The 19,176-nt window shown below is 43.1% G+C and overlaps 1 protein-coding gene across 10 annotated transcripts in view; it reads right to left on the bottom strand.

The window, feature by feature from the left end:
• The window catches only part of MYO9A (myosin IXA), a 183,430-nt gene that overhangs the window by 37,754 nt on the left and 126,500 nt on the right, over nucleotides 1-19,176 (bottom strand). For 9 of the 10 annotated variants that reach the window (XM_040601411.1, XM_040601416.1, XM_040601413.1 and 6 more), the window contains 5 exons: nucleotides 15,133-15,254; nucleotides 13,601-13,742; nucleotides 12,601-12,796; nucleotides 8,177-8,296; nucleotides 3,553-3,628 (listed from right to left, as the gene is read on the bottom strand). In XM_040601411.1, the coding sequence (XP_040457345.1) occupies nucleotides 3,553-3,628; nucleotides 8,177-8,296; nucleotides 12,601-12,796; nucleotides 13,601-13,742; nucleotides 15,133-15,254 (656 nt within the window). The remainder of the gene's footprint in view (nucleotides 1-3,552; nucleotides 3,629-8,176; nucleotides 8,297-12,600; nucleotides 12,797-13,600; nucleotides 13,743-15,132; nucleotides 15,255-19,176) is intronic. The other variant, XM_040601417.1, reaches the window with a different exon arrangement.

The following is a 19,176-nucleotide window of genomic DNA, read 5'->3' on the forward strand; positions in this document are numbered from 1 at the left end:
AGAGTCTGGATTTGAAGGAAAGGCAAATACCAAATGCCACATGGAAATTAAAAAATAAAGCCTGTAAATCTGTCCTTTCCTGGAGCCAGCCTTGGAGCAACATGATGCTGGAGTACAAGTCACCTTGCTGCCTCGCTGCAGCACTTTCCAAATTCCTTCCTAGCCCCATGAAATCAGTATTTTCACATGTACCACTATTAACAGAAAGGATGAATCACAGCAAAGTAAACCCCTAGCTGAGTGCTCCAGGACCTACTTTTTTTAAGCAGCCTGTTCAATTAAAGGAAGGCCAGCAAGAAGTGTTAGTATCCAGGTGATCTCCCCTGTCCACCTTCTGTCTCTTTACAGCTAAGGTCCCATCCATCACAAACCTCCTATTTGCAGGAGGAAAACAAAAATCACCAGTTGATGGGTACCACTGAACATCAATGGCCACTTTTGGAATCTACAACCCATCATCAATCGTGGCTGACCTCAATGCACTCCCAGGCTTGAGACCGGCTGTGGATATCACAACAGGACAACAAGGAATAGAAAAACTCAGAAACTCCCAGGTGGCCTTGGGGAAGAAAAAATAGAGGGGAAAAAAAGACATAAACCAAGAGCTCTGTTTATTATGGACGCTTTAGGACGGCGCACATAGCAATCGACGTAGCCCTTCTTGTACTTGGGAGGTCAACCATCTCACCAAGCCCAACCAACTGTTTCAAGACAGTCTGATCAACACCTGCTTTCCTGCATGCCCCTTAGACATCACTGCACACAAAAGTTTCACGAACATAAACCATCAGGAAAACCGACAGCCCGAGCGGTTTGGGCTAGCAATGGCATGGCTTTCATTACTCGACGGGCAGTGAAGGCGCTTCCAAGGCACGCTGGCTTCCCAGCGCCCCGCTGAAGCCTGGTCCGCCCCTGCCAGCATGTGCAAACCACCCGCCGCTCTCTCCTGAGATCAGAGGAGAGCGCCTGGCTCGCTAAAGCCTCCACAGTGACTTCCTGCATGATGTCATAACTCAGATCTGCTTTTAGAAGCAAGCCCCAGGCTATCCTGTGGGTTGGATGTACAACGCAGACTTATCAGCAACCGCATGATCATGAGATGGCTTTGAAAGCAAATTCCTGTTTAATTTAGCTCCATAAATCACCTGCCTGTCTATCTGTTGGAAAGCTGTTAAAGCAAATCTCTCTTCTACATGTGTTACCTTCACCCCTGTATTTACCCCTTCTTGCTCAACAAGCGCAATTTAACTGAAATACCAACATTTATCAAGTGTGACATGATTCTTCAGGCCAAATTCATCCACAATGAAAGGGATCAAAATCCTCTGCCTACTCTGAAAGTGCAGGCTGGGTTGTAGAGATGTTACGAGAGGTCCGGTTTATGCTCTCAGAAGGAAGAGGCATGGGTGACATCTGGGGACCCATCACTGATTATGTCCAAGAGAATCGAAGATCATGGACCATGCTACTGAGGACACACCAGGAGGAACATGGGAATTAGAACAGCTTCAAAAGTATATTTTCTGCAAATACATCAGTAAAGGGAATAAAATGTCTGTCCTGACCCTGTTAGGATACAACTGCTGAGGATGATGAAGGAAGACACAGTAGCTGCTGCCCTTGATCCCAGCTGTTTAAGGCAACTTGTCTGCTGTGCTGGTTTGGGTTAAGCCAAATAAAAAGAGCTGACCACAGACTGAACCACACAGTAAAGAACTACATCCCCCTCAGTGCCTGGGACAGGAGGAGTTTCCCTGCCTTTACAATGGCCCCTCACTGAGATAACTGAAATGTTCTGGCCTATGAAAATGTCGGCAGCCCGAGCTCCTGCACTGACGTGCCTCCAAAACTGGACCTGGACAGTCAGGAAAAGCCCCATCCCATTTCACAGATGTTCTTCATTACAGCAACATCAAATTTGAAGGCTTGCTGGAGAAACTGCAGAACTTCTCTTATCTACACATGAAGATCTCCACATGGACAAAGTTTCACATTACATCATATTTAGGGAAACCTGTGCAACCAGACATGCTAGAAACAGTGAACGTCACCTTTGGAGACATCAACCTTCTCTCCTTCAAATGTTACAATGTACCTACTACCCTTGTAACCCAACAGATTAAAGCTGTAGCAGCTACAGCATTAGGGGAAAGAAAAGGAGGGGTGGGAACGACTGATGTGCGAGGACAACCAGGGTTCGCACCACCTTCCCATGACAGGGTGAGATTGCTTGCACAAGCTGGATTTCTGCCCAAACTTGAGAACTGGCACAAATTTATTAATTTGATCCAACAATTTTATGGAATTTTATACAATTCTCCTTCAGCAGGGCGGCACCATCACTCTCAAAGGGAGGACATTCAGGGCAGGAGGGATATTCTAGTCTTGATAGCACTCAAGAGGGCATGTGGTAAACAAAGCTAGACAATAAAAGCCACTTTTGTTCCCCTAGAACAAAAAGGAACAACATTTATCTGATTTCTGTCTTGGCCATTTGGCATTAAAGTCAGTAAAAAATTAGGTTTTATAATATATTTAGAGGATATTTTGTTTTGGGTGGAAGGGAAGCACACTGAGATGCAAGGACCATTACAGGGCATTTGATGGACATGTTTCAGGAGACAGTCTCAGACTCCTCTTGACTTGTGGCAACTTCTTGTGAAACTCAGAGCAGCCATGAAGTTACACCTGAGTGTCTGCAGCTCCAAGCAATCATTTTAAAGAACTGAGGATGCTTGATCATATCTTTCCCCAGCACACACACACATCTGTTCAGAGGGAAGCAGAGAGGCACCATACCCCTTTAGAGGTGGTATTTGGATAATTGGACTTTCTGGGGTCTGCAGAGGGATAACATGAGTAGCTGGAGAAAAGGAGGAGGATCAGTGCCCAGATATCCCTTTTAAAATGAAGATATTTTTCTTCATAAGCAATTTAATTCTGAAATGGATTTGGAATACTTTTTGCAGAAGAGGCACAGATGCATCTCAAAGCGTAGACCTGACTCTCAAACAAAAAGATCTTATTAAGTAGTTGTTTCAATGGCCAGAACCTTCAAGGAATGATTAAAAACTAAACCTGTACATAGAAACTGTAAAAGCATTTGTGAAGTTAGCATGTTTCTTTCCCATAAAAACAAGCAAGCATCTAACAGGGTATCATCTCAAGCCTCACAACCTCCCAGATCCTCCACACCACTTGCACGCAGTTCTGTACCAAAACACATCATTGGGGTTTTTGCACCAATAAAATCCTTGGTAAATATTTATTTCCTTGACAGTGGCACATTCAATTTTTTTTGCAAGCTTCTTACCACCTCATACACCACACCAATGACAAGTGCTGCCTTTTGATGCAGGGAAGTTGCCTTCCCTGCCTGCTGTTCAGTCAGGAAAGATATCTAGATATGATCACATAGCAGAGAAGGAATGAAGAGAAGACAAAATCAATAAGCAAGCTGGGAGAAACGTTAATACAATAATTGATAACAACAGGCAGTGCTCTCCCACCCCAGATTTCCTTGCCGTGCCAACATAAAAGCAAGAGGCTTACCGCTGGGTCCTCTCGTTGATGGTATTGACTCCCTGGAGATCTGAGAGCGGTGTCCGCGGGCTCTTCCGAGTAATACCTAAAACAGCACATAAAAAAAGATGTTTCTGCCTGGCTCTTTGCCAAAAAGCAATTAGCACAGCCATAGCTTAGCACTGACTACAGCAAGGAGGAGCATGTACGTGTCATGGCATATGCTGCGCATACAAGGGTGCCAAGGATGCCGACATACCCATTGTCTACTAAGTTCTACCTCTCTGCTTCAGTCATCACCCTTATGAGTAATGCTGTTTGCTCAAGCCTACTAATTCCCCACCCACACACGCGTGTTGTGCTAGGGACACGCTGTCCCCCAGCTAGTAAGCAAATGGGGTGAAGGAAGAGGTTGCTGTGTTGGGGGGCCCAGCCACCTGTGACCTGCATGTCCAAAATGTCCCTAAGCTCTCCACTGTGCATGGGACACCCCAGTTGCTTGCACGGGCCAAACACCTGAACGTAAGTAGGATCCCTGGAAAAATGGTAGTTTATTCCTTGTACACTTCTTCCCTTCCTGCAGACATATGGACAGGGACATGTGTGGCAAGTAGTATATGCTGCACAGGGAGGCTTTATTGCCTATTGAACCTATATCCTTTGATAGGGATAGTTTTAGAAAAATTTATATTTAATAAATAGCCAAGAAAGTTATCATGCATGGCTACAGAAGCAGACATTTCTAGCTTCCACAAAGTAGAAATGTTTTGCAACCAAGCATTTAGGAAGACAGAAGACAACAACACACTTTTCAAATCACTAAACTACAGATATTTAAAGACCCGATAAAGTAAAATTTGACATGAAAACCACTAAGCAATTTTTAACTGTCCTGAAATCACTTCTGTGAGACAGAAAACATCGCAGTGCTCACCTGAACATGGGCAAAAAGTATATTCCTTTACCAAAGAAAGAAGTCTAAACTATAGTTTGTAACAGAATAGGAAGAAGCAATAGCATACCCCTCTTCCCCACATTTATCATCTTCCTATTTAACATAGCCCAGATGCTGAGCTAAATGGTGTCCTAAGGACCCTTTTATTCTGAAGATGAACGCAAAGCAAATAGAGAGGTCTGCACCTGTCCTGCTGGTGTGCCGGTTCCTCAGAGCCTGACAGTTCTAAGGAGATGAATTCCTACCAAACCTCAGCAGGCAATATCCCCTTAACGGGACAGCAACTGTCCTTTACCTGTTGAGGTATTTTAATAGTTTGTCTTGAAGCCAGAACACTGGGCAGGCAGTGCCTGAAAAGGCTGATGTTCCAGTTGGTTAAATTATTGTATCTAAAGGTGTCCAAATATCCTAGAGGTCCAAGCAAAAGAAAATTCAGGAATGTGCTGCCACAGGTCATCTTTGATCTTGCCTGTGCTCCAAGGCAGGACCGAATCACCCCTGCATGAGAAGGTTTTGCAATCTCCAGCTCTGGAGGTTTTTAGAAAGCAAACCAAATAATCTATCCAAGTGCCTAGCTATGCCTAGAGTTCAACCTCCTTTTTAATCCCTCTTTTTGCCATTTAACCCATTTTTTGCTACATTTCTTATCCTAGGCGCATTCTTTTACCTCTTTCAAGGCTGGGACTTATGTGCCAAAAGTTGCTTGCTTAGAGCACAGAAAACCCAATTGTAAAGGGGGAGGCAGAAATGGGAGTAATCAGAAAGCTGATTAGTGTTTTTTGTAGCTATTTTTACACTAAGAAAGCACCTAACATATAGCTGCATCTATTTTATATATAGTATATATGCCTGGATACTTTCTGCATTAAGGCACAGAAGGCTTCTCTAACAAAGCATTCCATGAGAAATGGTCTTTCACTGGTGTTTCTAAGATTTTTTTTTTGTCCATGCTCTTCTTTCTGGAGCAAACTGTCTTCCTTCACTTCCCCGCATGCCCCAGCAAAGAAATCCCTGAAAGAAAAAGGCCAAACCACCATTCTAATCTAACAAGTCAGGCTGAAGTTGGGAAGACAAGTTTGTGTCAAAATATTACTGCACCTGCACCCTGCATTGCTCGGGAGCAGGGAATTTCTATTGCAAGCTTCCAGATAACAGCTGCATTAACACCGCATCACGATTCTGCAAGCTTAGCACCTTAAGTGACTTTCTGGTCAATGACAGTTACAGTCCCAAGCAGGGTTAGATGGTTGCTTGAGCTGTACCAAACCCAGCCGACCTGCCAGCAGCACCACTTCCCTACACTGTGCCATCACCTGGCTCTTAAAAGAAGAAACGCATACATGCCACAGCTGAATGGAAGTTGTCATATTGATGTAGCCCCTTTTCTGGAAAACAGAGTAGGGGTTTTCTTAGATTTGAGCTGATGAGTCGCATGTGGCTTTGAGAATTCTGTACAGTGAATACAGGCTACTGAATTGTACATATTATACAAATAATACATTGCATGCAAGGAACAGTGGTGTGAGTGAAAACCACTCACTCCCTTTGCCCTGCTCAGATGCAAGCTGATCTTTTTTACACTTCAGGGATAAAATTATTCTGATTTTTCAAGCACATTCTCTTTTCTTCAGCTCTAGCATTTCAGAAAGACAGACTGATATGCCTAATAGGTCTTTGCCCTCATTGAGAAGAGCTTTGGATAATCCCAGTCTACTCCTTACCCATGAACATCAACCCTCAGAGATGTCTAAACCCAGTGCCCTGCTCTGGTGGAAGACCATCAATTAACTGATAGACTGAAAGACACCAGTGAAGCAGCTCAGATGGTAAGGGAAGGGTGATCAGCTGGCTACACAAGATGAACACCAAGTGACCTAAATGGAATCTCAATATATTCAGCAAATCAATTAGTTTTCTCTCTGTGTGCACACCTAGAAGTAATTGCACAACTCATCTTGAGTTGATCTCAAGGAGATGACCAACTTGGTCCCCTCTCTCAGGGATGACATCGATGTAACCTCACCTGACTCCTGGGAAAAGCTGAGTCCCCAGGGCCAACCTCAGCCCCAGCATCCTCGCCTGTGGGGCCTCCAAGCCCGCTGAATTCAGGACTGAAAAATTATACACGCTCCAACCCCAGCTCAGCCTGCCAAAGCCATGGAGCCTGGGGAAGCAGCTCACAGGAGCACACCCCGTGGGAAGATGCAAATGATTTCCGAATGCAGAACATGAATTACTCGTTTGTCTGGTCAGATGCTCTTGGCCAGTTCACAAACTACAGCAATGTTACTCTCAGATCCATGTATTGGTTTTACCTTAAGAGAGACCGATCTGCGTCGACTAGTCTAGAAGAAGTGAGGTTTTAAAATGCTGAGCTCAACACTGAGCTCAATGTCACCGTCTCATATTAAAGCACGAAGTGTCTCGAGTTGTATGAATTTCCCTCTTCACACCTAAGCAACTGCAAATTACCCCCCTTCAAACTTCCTATATTGCCAAGCTAACTTACAAATTACAATTAAATTGATGAATTGATTGCAATTAAAATTACTCATAATCACCTTCTTTTTCAATAGTTTCTTAGTAGTATCAGCAAGGTCACTTAGCACACCAACACTTAATAAAAGCTAGTGCTGTGTTTGCATTACTGCTTTGTATTTCCTTGTAGCAATAGTGGCAATGGCGGGAACTTATATAAAAAAAGTAATGCAGTCTAAATTAAGCATTAAAGTCTAAATTAACAGTTAAAACACCTCTGCTTCCCCCCAGTGCTACATGCTGCAGGAAGCACGGACACCTGATTTAAGGTTTCTAGCAGTAAAAGTGTATTTGTGGGGGCTTAACATGCAACTACTTTACTTACCGTGCTCAGGTCTGCGGAAAAAACCTGGGTGTTTTGCATTTACACCTAAGCTGCAAAATGTTTAAGTTAGCTACTTGGGCTGAGGATCTGCAGACTGCATATAGCAGTGCTCTATTTCTGTAAGTTTTAATGTGCAACACGAAGGAAGAGAATAATGGCAGAAAAATTATATACCTAAAGATATGAGCACCAAATATGCATTCTTTTAATATATGTATATAAAATAAAGTAGTGCAGGCAAGAGCGTCCATGTTGTCATGCAGGATGAGTTTATTACGTGACAGAGGAGTGAGGAGGAAGAAACGGAGACCAAGTGCATCTTGACTCATTCTGTAAAATAACTTTGCCAAATGTTTTAGTTTTAAGTAGAAGCCCTCAGAGACAGTATTTTCACAAGCTAGAGTTATTTTTCAAGTCCAATGAAATCAGAATAAAGTTAAATTCCAGCTGTATCAGCCATGTGCCTTATATCAGCAATATTCCTACCAGACCTGCAATGCTTTGAACTTATTATCACACATGTGATAACAACAATAAAACACACAAAAAATACCCCAGCATCAGCATCCTGACTATAACGTCAGTTAGTAAACAGGGAAACCACCAACAAAATGACGTGATATCTCAAGAGACACGGGCTTGCATTTAATTTTACTTTCCGAACTCTGCCTAATAATTTCCCAATATGCTCAACATTGCTATAAGGCAGATGATTCAATCCTGCAAGGCTTCTTGGGCATTTATTCTTTTACCCTTTCTACACTGAATGCACCTGGTTTCCATTTCTTGGTGTGTGAGTGTCATATCAGAGGGAAGGGTGGGTGGTGGAGCCTTACTGTACTTCTCCTCCTTGCACCTCTGCAGGATCTCTAAGCTCCTCTGATGAACTGGGTGATGGAGAAAGCTAAAACTATCCACACTTTTCAAAACCGCACATGGCACTGCATCATCATGCCCTTGGGAAGCAAAATAAAAACAACAAAAAAAAAAAGGAGAGAAAAGAAAGATTACAAAAGCAGAAATCAGGAGAGGGTAAAGAACAAGCCCGAAGGACACAAGAGCTCAAAGGTCACGCATTTCTCACACTTGACACAATTTAACTTTGGTGTCCTCTGGACATGGTGCCATGGCACAGGAGCGATGGGCTGGACCACATCCCAGCCCTACTTATAAACCTTATTAGCCACAGCATAATCACTTTAGAATCACTTGGAGATTATCTGGGCAAAAAAAAGATGATTAGATAAATCTTTATTTTTATTAATTGTTTTTTAAAATCCTTTCTGTGCCTCTGCCAGGTGTTATACCCAATTCACTGTGCAGATGCTCCCGGACATGGCCACCTCAAATTCTTATCTTGCATCCCAGTGCCACATCTTGCTCAGATTTTGGCAATTAGAAGGAAAAACAGAAATTATCTGTATTAAACAAGGGTTCCATATTCCTCAAGGGAAGAGGACACAGAGTCTGGAGTTAGGCAGGATGGCTGTGAGGTCGAAAGTTGGAAGAAACCATCACTGCCTGGGCAAGAGGATGGTTGACAGCCCAGCTCTGATCACAGGCTGGAGGGGAGGTCCCACAGAAAAGGTCGCTGTGCCATGGGCAGCACCTCTCCGTCATTGTTTACATGGCCGAGTCAAGGGATACGTCATGCTCCCGTTGAGGGGCAATGAGGTCACCGAGGAGCCACCTTGTGTCAGCATGTACGGAAGCATTTCATACCAATGCATTAAATCATCAGAAAGAACCAATCTGAACTTGCCAGAGGAACTGTCAAGGGGCATGTTCCTCCCATTAGCATCACTTCACGCTGCTCAGTGAGACCTCAAAGACCAATTTTTTGGTTGCCATGCTGTCACTTTTCCTTGGCAAACACAAAGGGTTTTTTTTAATTCTTTTGGGGAGGAGGCGTGGTGGGGGAGGTAGTGGTGGTTTTCTGGTGCCCAGCATCAAGAATAAATCTGCAGAAGTCAATGGGAGCATTTTCGAGAAGGGGTTACTGTGTAGGTCAGCTGCAATGGGCACTAACCCAAGGAGCAATCCTTGCTGGCTGTGCAAATGCAGAGCCCGTCCAGGGAGGGCACAGCCCCAGGACCACGAACCCTTCACCAGAGCGAGGATTTAGGTTTGTGTCCAGCAAAACCAAGATGAGAAAGCTGGGAGTCTCCGCAGCCTGGTTTATATGAACAGTGCCAGCTCTTCCATCAAGTTTTCACTAACAAATAATTAGGGGCTTTTGTATAATAAATTAATATCAATGATATAGCAAAAAAATGTCAATCAGCCAGATTTCTTTCCTAAAAAGCTTGATAATGTTCCTTTAATCAAAGTTCACTAACAAATGTAGTTCAAACATGTAGTTGTTTTGGACCATCTCAATCCTCCCTGATAAACTTAATAATAATAAAAAAATCTAATTATTGAAGAAGTCCACCCTTCAGCTAATTGCAGCTCGCCAGATCCTGGCATGTTTAATCCGAGGAGGGCTGGCAGCACTGTAAGAAGTATCTCTCAGGCAGAAGAAAAAGGTACACAACAAACTTCACGGTGATGCCCGCTTTGCTGCTCTTCACCTCCAGGTTACCAAGAACGATTGCACAGTCACCAACAGCTGCACTACGAGGATATTAGCAGCATGAAAAAAAGAAAGAGTCCCCAAAGCTAGCAGGAAAAAGTGCTGATTATCCTTACATAAGCAGCCGTAGTACTGGTTGGCACAGAGAAGATAACCAAAAGGATGATGCAAAAAGAAAGCAGAGCAAAATTTTGCAGAGCTGCTTACACATAAGCCGGAGATTTTTCATTAAAATCCCCACTGGGTATTGCAAGCATGACTCGGACATGCCTTCAGACAGGTAAAGACAAAAGAGTGCAAAGGACATTAAATAAAAAACAAAAAAATCTTCAGATATTTTCCTACTCAGCACTACACCTGCCTGATGGATGGTAGCAGCAGCAGACAGGACCTCAGAAACCCAGGACGGGGCAGCACGCCTTTTCCAAACTTAGGCATAAATATTAAGCGTGCACACTTGGATGACTGTACGGGTGTGAAGTTACTCTCAGCTAATCTACCGTAATTTCATGAAAAGCTCCACAGTCCATGGGCAGTAAGGCACTCAAATCAGGCTAATTAAAGCCAGCAAGGTTTGGTAAAAGAACAAAATTAACCTAAAGCATATGCTGTCTTTGGTTGCCTGCTTTTGGCTATCAAGATGGGGTAATTTTAGCAATTCGTTAATAATTCACAAATGCCTTCTGCCATAGATGCAAAGCGGCAGATTGGGGCTTTTCTGCATTATTTTGGGGAGCAGGAGGGACCACCAGCATCCGGCAGTGGATGTGCCGTGTTGCACCAGCATGCCCCACCAGCCGGACACCAGCCAAGACCTCTGCTCAGGCCTGCCTCTGCTACAGCCATCCGCTTTGTGATGCCCTGGCAGGACGGGGGCGGTTTGGAGGACAACTGAACAGGAGATGGGCATGAGGTGTCACCAGCAAAAGTGTGGTGAAAACATTGCTACGGATCTCACCTCGCTAAGTGCTGCCTGGGCAGAAGTCACGCTAGGAGGGGACAGGTGAGGGCAGAGGCAGCTGGACATGAGCAGTCCCAGCTCCACCATCACTTGCAGGGCTAGAGCAAGCTTTCCCTACAAGGATATGGCGTACTTCAATACAGGAATTAGATTTAGGTAATCTCTTCCCACTAGTTCTGCCTATGTAATGGTGACTTCCTCGTGACTTTTCCCCAGTTCAGGCTGAAGATGCACGTAGAAAGAAATTCAGGCTATAAATTATCTGAGGATTGCTGGGAAGCTTAAGACCAGTCTTGCCCAGCTTTCTGGGGTTTTTTTTCCCCTCTTTTTTTTTTTTTCTTTTCCTTTCTCAAAACCCAGGGGTTACAAAGCACAAAACCATTTGAAAGCAGGCTAAAGGATACCAGATAGATAAAAAAGAAGCATCACAGGATAGAAAAGGTTTAGAAATCATAGAAATGTATAGAATCTATAGAAATACAATCAGTCATTACCTGATATTCATTAGTTTTGCTACAGAAAGAAAAGGCAATGCAAGAACGGAGTCTTGGAACTGTCTGAAAACATTCTGGACTATTTTATACCTATATGTTTATATATATAGATATAAATAGATAGAAGCAAATTATTGCCACAAAATCAAGAATGAAAAGCAGAAAGCTGGCTAGTGGGAAGGTGAGCATGGCAGGCACGACTGATTGCCAGAGATACAGAAAGTGAAGCAGGGCTTGAAATTAGTTCTTACTCCCAAAGATTGTGAACAGATTTTTATCGTTATCAGACAGACCCTGGTTCATGAGAAATATCTTTTCTCTTACGCTGCCCCTGAGTGTTCGAGAGGAAAAGCCTCATGAGCTGAAAGCTGATTTTTGCCTCCTGCTCTTCTTGGGATGCTATTATTTGCCCTGAACAAGAAAATTATTCTTTCCACTTGTACAGTTTCCATATCTACATTCCTTGTCCCAGGCTCCCTAGCTGTTCTTGATGCACAGCTCTCAGACTGAAAAAACATCATGGTGCAGCCCCGTGCTTAATTTTAACTCAGCTGACATTTTCCCTGCTGAGACTCTAATTTCATCATGAATTTCAAGCCCTCTTGTGCCCAAAAATTAATAGTAATAGCTTGTACCCATCTTTTGGAAATTGCTTTATGCAGAGAAATGGTCTAAAAGCACAGCCAGGTATTGCCTGCCACAGCATGATGATGCACCATTACTTTGCTTTAATTTAATGCCCCCACGTTCAGCATGAGGTGGTTCTGGATGACTGCAAAGCAATGAATTTTGCTAGACAAGAGACACGGTCCCTTGCAGCTTAAAGGGTGAACAGCATGAAAAATTATAGAGAAGAATTATTGCCTTTTTTTGTTTCCAGTCGTAACTAACAGTTCAAGAAATCCTAGCAAAAATAATTTGCCTTATTTGCTGAATAATTTTTATGTCTCTGAATCACTCAGGTTTTCCTACACATGCATCCTACAAAGAGGAAAAGTTAAAGCAGCAATAAAGTGAAAATATTTTCTTATAACGTGTTAAAATCCAAACATACCTTAAGATGTGACTTTTGCATAGCAAAAATCTAAACACTGGTTTAATGATTTATTTTTTTAAAAAATAGATTAAGAGCTCCTAAGATGTTAGGCTACTTAAAGTACTGTAGTAATACATTAGACCTAAACTGCTGGTGAAAATCAGGTGCTAGGATTAGGAGATCAGCACACGTACCAGTTTTCTTCTCCACGTATCTTTTTCCTGCCTCCCTAAAAGCAACCATCGCCCTGAAAAAGGCCCGCAGGACTGCCCAGCGGAAGACGGCCACGGGGTCAATCCCAATCATGCCGCAGATAAAGGCATTTTTGCTGCTTCGCAGGAGAGCTACAATGTCCGGGCGCATATGATCAGTGTTTTTCTCACGGAAATCCTGAAGAAGAAGAAAAAGGAAGGAGAGAAAGGAAAATAAACAATATCTACAAGATACGCTGGGTAAGATCTGCCAGGCTGTCCCTGGGACAGCACAACTACTGAATCCTGCTGCTATCTTTTTTTTCTGCCCCCATATTGGATGTCTCTTTTTGTCCAGAAAACAATTGTTTTATCCCAAAGCACCACTCTGCAAAGCATCTCAAAGCTGATGCTTAAGTTTGTCACATGCATTCATTGCATCAGAAACACAATTACAGATTTGCAGTTGTAAATCCTAGGGCTGATTCTCATACAGGCTCACCTGCCCACCAGAACTGCTTCTGCTGATAGTTGGCATGAATAGAAACAGGGTCAAATTTGAAATCATTTGCATGGGACTTCAAAAAGTACCTGCAGCAGTGAGATGCTGAGACCTATGTTCATGTAACTTGTATCATAAAACAGCTAAGGATGAAAAAACCATTGAGTTCTCTACACAAACCAAGCCCCGGAAGGCTACCAAACACCCAATTTCAACCTGTTCCTGGGACACAGCGTTAACTCAGTGCAGTCCCTAAACTCTTCCCCAAAATGCCAACACACAGAGCTTGCAAAGTGGAAGAGATCAGGAAGACACAATCCCCATTCACCTTCTCATTTCAGCCAAGCTTTTCACCAAACACTTCCCTCCTGACCCCCATGTCTCTTCTCTAGCCAAACGTTCTCCAAAACGCCCCTCTGGAGCCTCTGGGACTCTCCTTCCACCATCACAGCTAGATGATTTAAATGAAAACAACTGCTGGGGAACAGCTGGGTGACAGACCTTCACTCCGTACTTCACTTTGCCCGCATAGTGTTTGATGATGAAAGCTGGCTCCATGACTGCTGGAAATTCAATGTAGGAGTTCCCTTCGTGTTGACGCTTAAACTTGTCCAGCAGTGTCTGGTTTGTGGCTTGAGGAAAACTGAGCGGAAAGAATTAAAAACAAAATAGCTGTAAACCCAGTGAAAAAGGTTTTACACATCTTCCTTGGCCACAAACAGGAAAACAGAGATATTCTGAGCTTCCACTTCTGTGCCTGAAGAACTAGGCAAGCACTACTTTGCATGCTGTCATGTGGTTATACACAAATACACAGAAGGTATATCTGGTGTCTGAAGAACTCTTAACTGACTTAGTAATGGTCTGAAATCAGTTATAAAAGCAAAAATAGGTATATTTTTATTGTGGTATACTGCATTGTATGCTCATTGCATGGAAATTATTCAGGGCAGCTGTGTTTGAAACCCCAAGCTTCTGTCATTGGTTTTGAGGCTCAGACTGCTTGTATTTCTGTGGGGTATTCACACATTTATGAAACATTGAGCTGTTCTGCCTACAAACCTCACTTCAGTTTCAGGAGTTACTTGACTGACCCTGGCACAGGAGAGAGGAAGCCTCTTGGTAAAAGCAAGCCAATTCTCCACCCTCAAACTTTATGTAAATCTCCAGCTTGGCAGGGGTATATTTCTCAACTTTACCTAATTTAAGCTGTTTTAGCCTGGTACAGTACCACTGGGCACCGGGGAAGCATCACTGCCGTGCATCTGGTCAACAAGACAAGAAACGGAGGAGAAACCTGCAAGCAAATGGTGGGAGGCGAGCGCGTGCCCTGGACTGGAGCCACATGGATCCAAGGTGATACCAGCAAAACCACCTGGCCTTTCCTGGCCCTTCACATGGAGAAAACTGGCACGCGCCTCTCGCAAGAGATCCCTTACGCTCACAATTTTCCATCCAAAGGCAGATCCAGAAGCCACGTGCTCATCTGATAGCTTCTACTGGGACAAGCTGGATGGATATAACCGAGGATGGAAATCTGAGCTGCAACCCTGATGCCCACGAAATGCTGTGGAAGCACAGCCCCTATGTACATGCCCTCAGTTCGCTCTGGCCTAATTTTTAAAAGTAAATTGATAAATCCACCTTAAATATCTGTAACAGCACCCACACAACCTGCTTTAACTCCTGTGCTTGGATCTCCCTTCACTCTGCTCAACTTCAAGCATCTTCACATGATTACACCGCAAGAGACAGGGAGAGATACGAGGAGAGAAGTAGCAGAAACCTTTGCCTTTCCCTTTAACAGAAGAAATTCTTGAAACAGAATTTTAGTTATTATTTGTTAAGGCTTTTTGCTCAGCTCACTGGGTCTCCACTGTTTGCATTACCACCTTGGAAACAAAACCAGAGACACAGATAAATCAGCCCAGGGAGCTATTAGCATCTTTCTGGGAAAAACCACAAGAGGTAAGACCTAAACACATTTTATGTGAAAAAACAAATATCACCAGCAAAACCAGTTTCCTACTCACTTGCTTTCCTCATCCAGCAGATGGAGCAGGCCCGTCGGCTTCTTACTGATCAGGTTGATGCAGCTGGAGTTGTCTATGTAGTCTATGTTGTGCCAACTAATTCCTTCTGCTCTATATTCCTCCTAAAAAATACCCCCAGATATTGTAACAATATTGTATGCAAGCAAAAAAAAAAACAAACAACCAACTAAAATTCAAAGGGTTTCGCAGAAGCCGATGCACCATTTACCAAAATGAACATTTCTTCTGCTAATATGCCACCAATATTTTCTTTGATGCAAAAGAAAATGATAAAGAACCACTTGGACAACAGGGAACCATGCAGCATTTTACAATTCCAGATGTACCAGACTTTTGTTCAGACACAGGTTAGGTATATGGCAGACCATGCCTATTGCAGATGCTGCGCATCATTGCATCTGGCTTTGCTTTTCCTGGCTTGCTGTTAATGCGCTATATGATGTATTTGCATCAATTAATACTTAGTATTTAGTTGCTAGAAGAAAATAATAATTTAATTACAAAGGAGCAGCAATAGAACAGCCTTTCCTGCTTCGCTGGGGTCCACTCTCCTGTAGTTCACACTATTACTGGCTGGTGCTGTAAGGGCTAACCAAGAGAGCTCCAGCTAGTAGAAATCCCCGCTCCAAGACGAGCAGAGCCATGGCCCTTGACAGTAAAAGTGAGGATCTGTCCCCACATCCAATGCTGAGGGGAAAAAAACTCTTTATTTTCCACCAAAATAACTCCAACCCTTGCTCTTTTATAAAGGTTCTCTCCTCCAAGATATATTTTCAACTGGATTACTTCGAGAAGTCTTCTGCACAGATTATTTTTGGGCATCTGGAAGAAAGCAGAGTCTAAAAATCGTAATTTTTATCATACACTTTCAAGACTTATGACTCACTCTTGGAACAGTGATATTGGAAGTGCACCTTACTCCATGTGTTGGAAAAAGTCCTACCAATCCAAGCTGCATTTTTACTTCTCTATCGTAAGACATTTCGATGGTAGAATTGATAAAAAAAGGGAAAAATTACCAAAATTGCACTAATATGGTGCACCTTTATAACCATCCGATTCATTTTTGTTGCTGCTTCTGCTTTTATTTTTAATATCAGCAAAAAACTTCAAAATGAAGTATGTTCTTCCAACTCTCCTCATCCAAAATTAACGTGAACTCAACATATATTATTTTTAGAATTAGAGCTTGAAGTGCTTTGACACAACTCACAAGGAAATTTTTGCTAAAAAACATAGAAGGTCCTGAATTCACTATTTGAAACATCATATACCTTTACATCAATGATACACGCTCTATGCATATGTGTGCAGGTATAGAAGGAGTTTCTAACAGCCCTAAAGCCTTTCAGGTTCAAAACGTAACACATACCACTGGAAAAAAAATAATCTTGAAAATAAGGAACAACTCCATATTATGAATTTCATGTTTTCTTTTCGGGTTTTTTTTTACTTTCTTCCTTAGGTTCCTGTAGAGCAACCAGGACACAGTAGGCATGCAGAATAACATTCACCAGTCACTACTAAACTATAGGCATTTAAAAATCATATATTTGACTAAGACTCATTGCATTTTCAGTACAAGCCAGGAAAAATCCTTCTATATGGCAGTCCAGTCAACTGTAAAAGACTGCATATTTCTTGAGCGAGCGTGAGCTTCTCCTGAGTGATTTAAAAGAGAGACAGTGATGGGTGCAGCAGTAACAGCAGTCAGCATCATTTACCAACCGCCTGCTTCTGACAGCCACTTAATCACATGCAGGGTCCATTAGCCCCAGCTTTGCCTGCTCAGGGCTGGTTCTGAGCACCTGGAGAGCAATAAACCTTGCTGTGATGATAACAGAAGACCTTTATTTTGGTGGTGATGGGTGCCTGCTACACATTACTTGCCTTACATATTTATTATTATGACACTTTTTTGAACTACTTGTCTGGGGGCTTTACATAATTTTTCTCCCCCCAAACCCCCAATTATCTCAAGTTTTACGTTTGCATACGTCTAACCTGGACCACACCATCACTCTGTTCTAGAAGCCCTCTTGACATCCCCAGCTCCACGTACGACATTTGGCAGCCACAAAATGAACGTTGCCGTGAAAGTCTTCTGCCCAGACTAAAAACTTCTACTACTCCTAAGATTGGTGCAAAATAACAAATTAGCAATGTTAGCTCTCGTTTTTTTAAATATACTCCAGTAAATGACCATAGAAGACCAGTGTTCTTTCAATGTCTCTACTTTTTTAGGCTTTTTCAGCTCTGCCACAGATAGCGTGTGACCTGAGGGCCAGTCATCACATACCTCCTGGCCTTGGTTTCTTCAGCTGCAGGGTTTTGGCTAATTTTCTCTCCTCTGCTCTTTTTCCCCTGGGCTAGGTCAGAAACACTCACTCCCAGGCTGTGGGGTTGTTCCCCACATCTGTCCGTCCATTCCTCCCTCCCCTCCATCCCCAATGCAACCTCTTGCTGTGTTGGCCAAATACGAAGAGGGATTAAAGTCCTCAACTAATAACCTTTTCCACAATAACTCAGATATACGCTCCCACTTCAAGACAGGCGGGTACGCAGCAGCAGGAACTATTCCAGAGCAATTGCTCCAAAGCTTATATGGAAAAAAATCCCCTTATTGCTTCTTTCCTAGCATTTTTCCAGTTATTGGTTGGATTGCCTTCAGAATCACAACCCAGGAGAAGTAACTGCAGCTTTGTGACTGACCAATCGAATTCCTTGGGTGTTGCTGGTCTGCAGGACACTGTGCAAATTGTCCACATAAAAGCAGAAGCTTTAGGGTAAAATCCTTGCTGTCCATATGTATACGTTAGACGTATTCAATTAAGTTTCAGCTATTAATCTTCTATATGATTTGTGTATGATTTCTGTATTCCCCTTCTAATGACCGTCTTTCTGCAGAATTCAGGAGACACCCCGAAAGGCTGCCTCCACAATATTCTTCACTCCTGAGTACGACAATAAAGTCTCTGCCATCCTTTGATGGATGCAGGGTCCTCGCAGAGCACTTGAGTATTCAGGAATTACATCCAAACAACATGAGGTTTTCATTTAACAAGATGAAGACAATATGAAACATAGCCCGTTCAAACAAAACCCCCTCAAACTGGAGTTTAATTAAAAACCAGCTTGGACTTCTACCTTGACTTAAAACTAAACTATGTTTATGGGCAAATTCAAATGTCCTATTCCTAGAAGACCGTCTTTACACCGAGAACCAAACCACTGACATTACCACTATATGCAAGAGTTTCTAGTGCAGTGAAGTCCAGAGTCTGATTCTTGGCATCCTTACTCCCAATAAAAATGTACAGATATACTCCTCCCATCCCTGGATAGCTGAAACCTGGCCTGCTGGAAGGTGGAGCAATGCAAGTTCACTGGAGAAGAAAGCAATGAGCTCTCAAAGTTGGCAAAAGGAATTAAGCAAAAACAAACAAAAAAGATATTCAGGGTTGGTTTTTTTTTTTTGAGTCCAGCAGCTTCATATTTTCATTTAATTACTGGGTGAGATGCTACTGATTGCTCTTGAGGTGACCTGTATGTTCACCACGAGGAGATTGATACTTCCCAGTTGTGCATTTAGAAACAATTCTGCTGCCCTGACCACAATGATGTTAGCAGTACATCAACGTCGGCACCACACGTCACCGAAGGGACTTGTCCTGGCGGCGCGAGCACACTCACTTCTCGGACGCCGTCACCCAGCTCAGAGCAGGGCTGAGCTGCCATAGCCGCACCGGCGCGCTCGCTGCAGCAGCAAGCTCAGCAAAACCCTGTAACGTGGATTTGGCCTCTGACTCAGCTGAAGCGCAAGAGAGAAGAGGGTTAGTGACTTCATTTTGCTTCTCTTTAAGGGGAAAAAACCCATTATTACTGCATCCAATATTTAGAAAGATGTGGCTTAAGCAGGGAGGTGGCTCATAAGAAAAGGCAGCATTAGTTCGAGTTATTCTTGTTTAAAAGCGATGCTTTTTAGAGCTTAAAATGCTCAGGCTGATCTGAATAAAACACAAT

This window comes from Falco naumanni, chromosome 7 (genome assembly GCF_017639655.2).
Source record: "Falco naumanni isolate bFalNau1 chromosome 7, bFalNau1.pat, whole genome shotgun sequence".
NCBI classification, from domain to species: Eukaryota; Metazoa; Chordata; class Aves; order Falconiformes; family Falconidae; genus Falco; species Falco naumanni.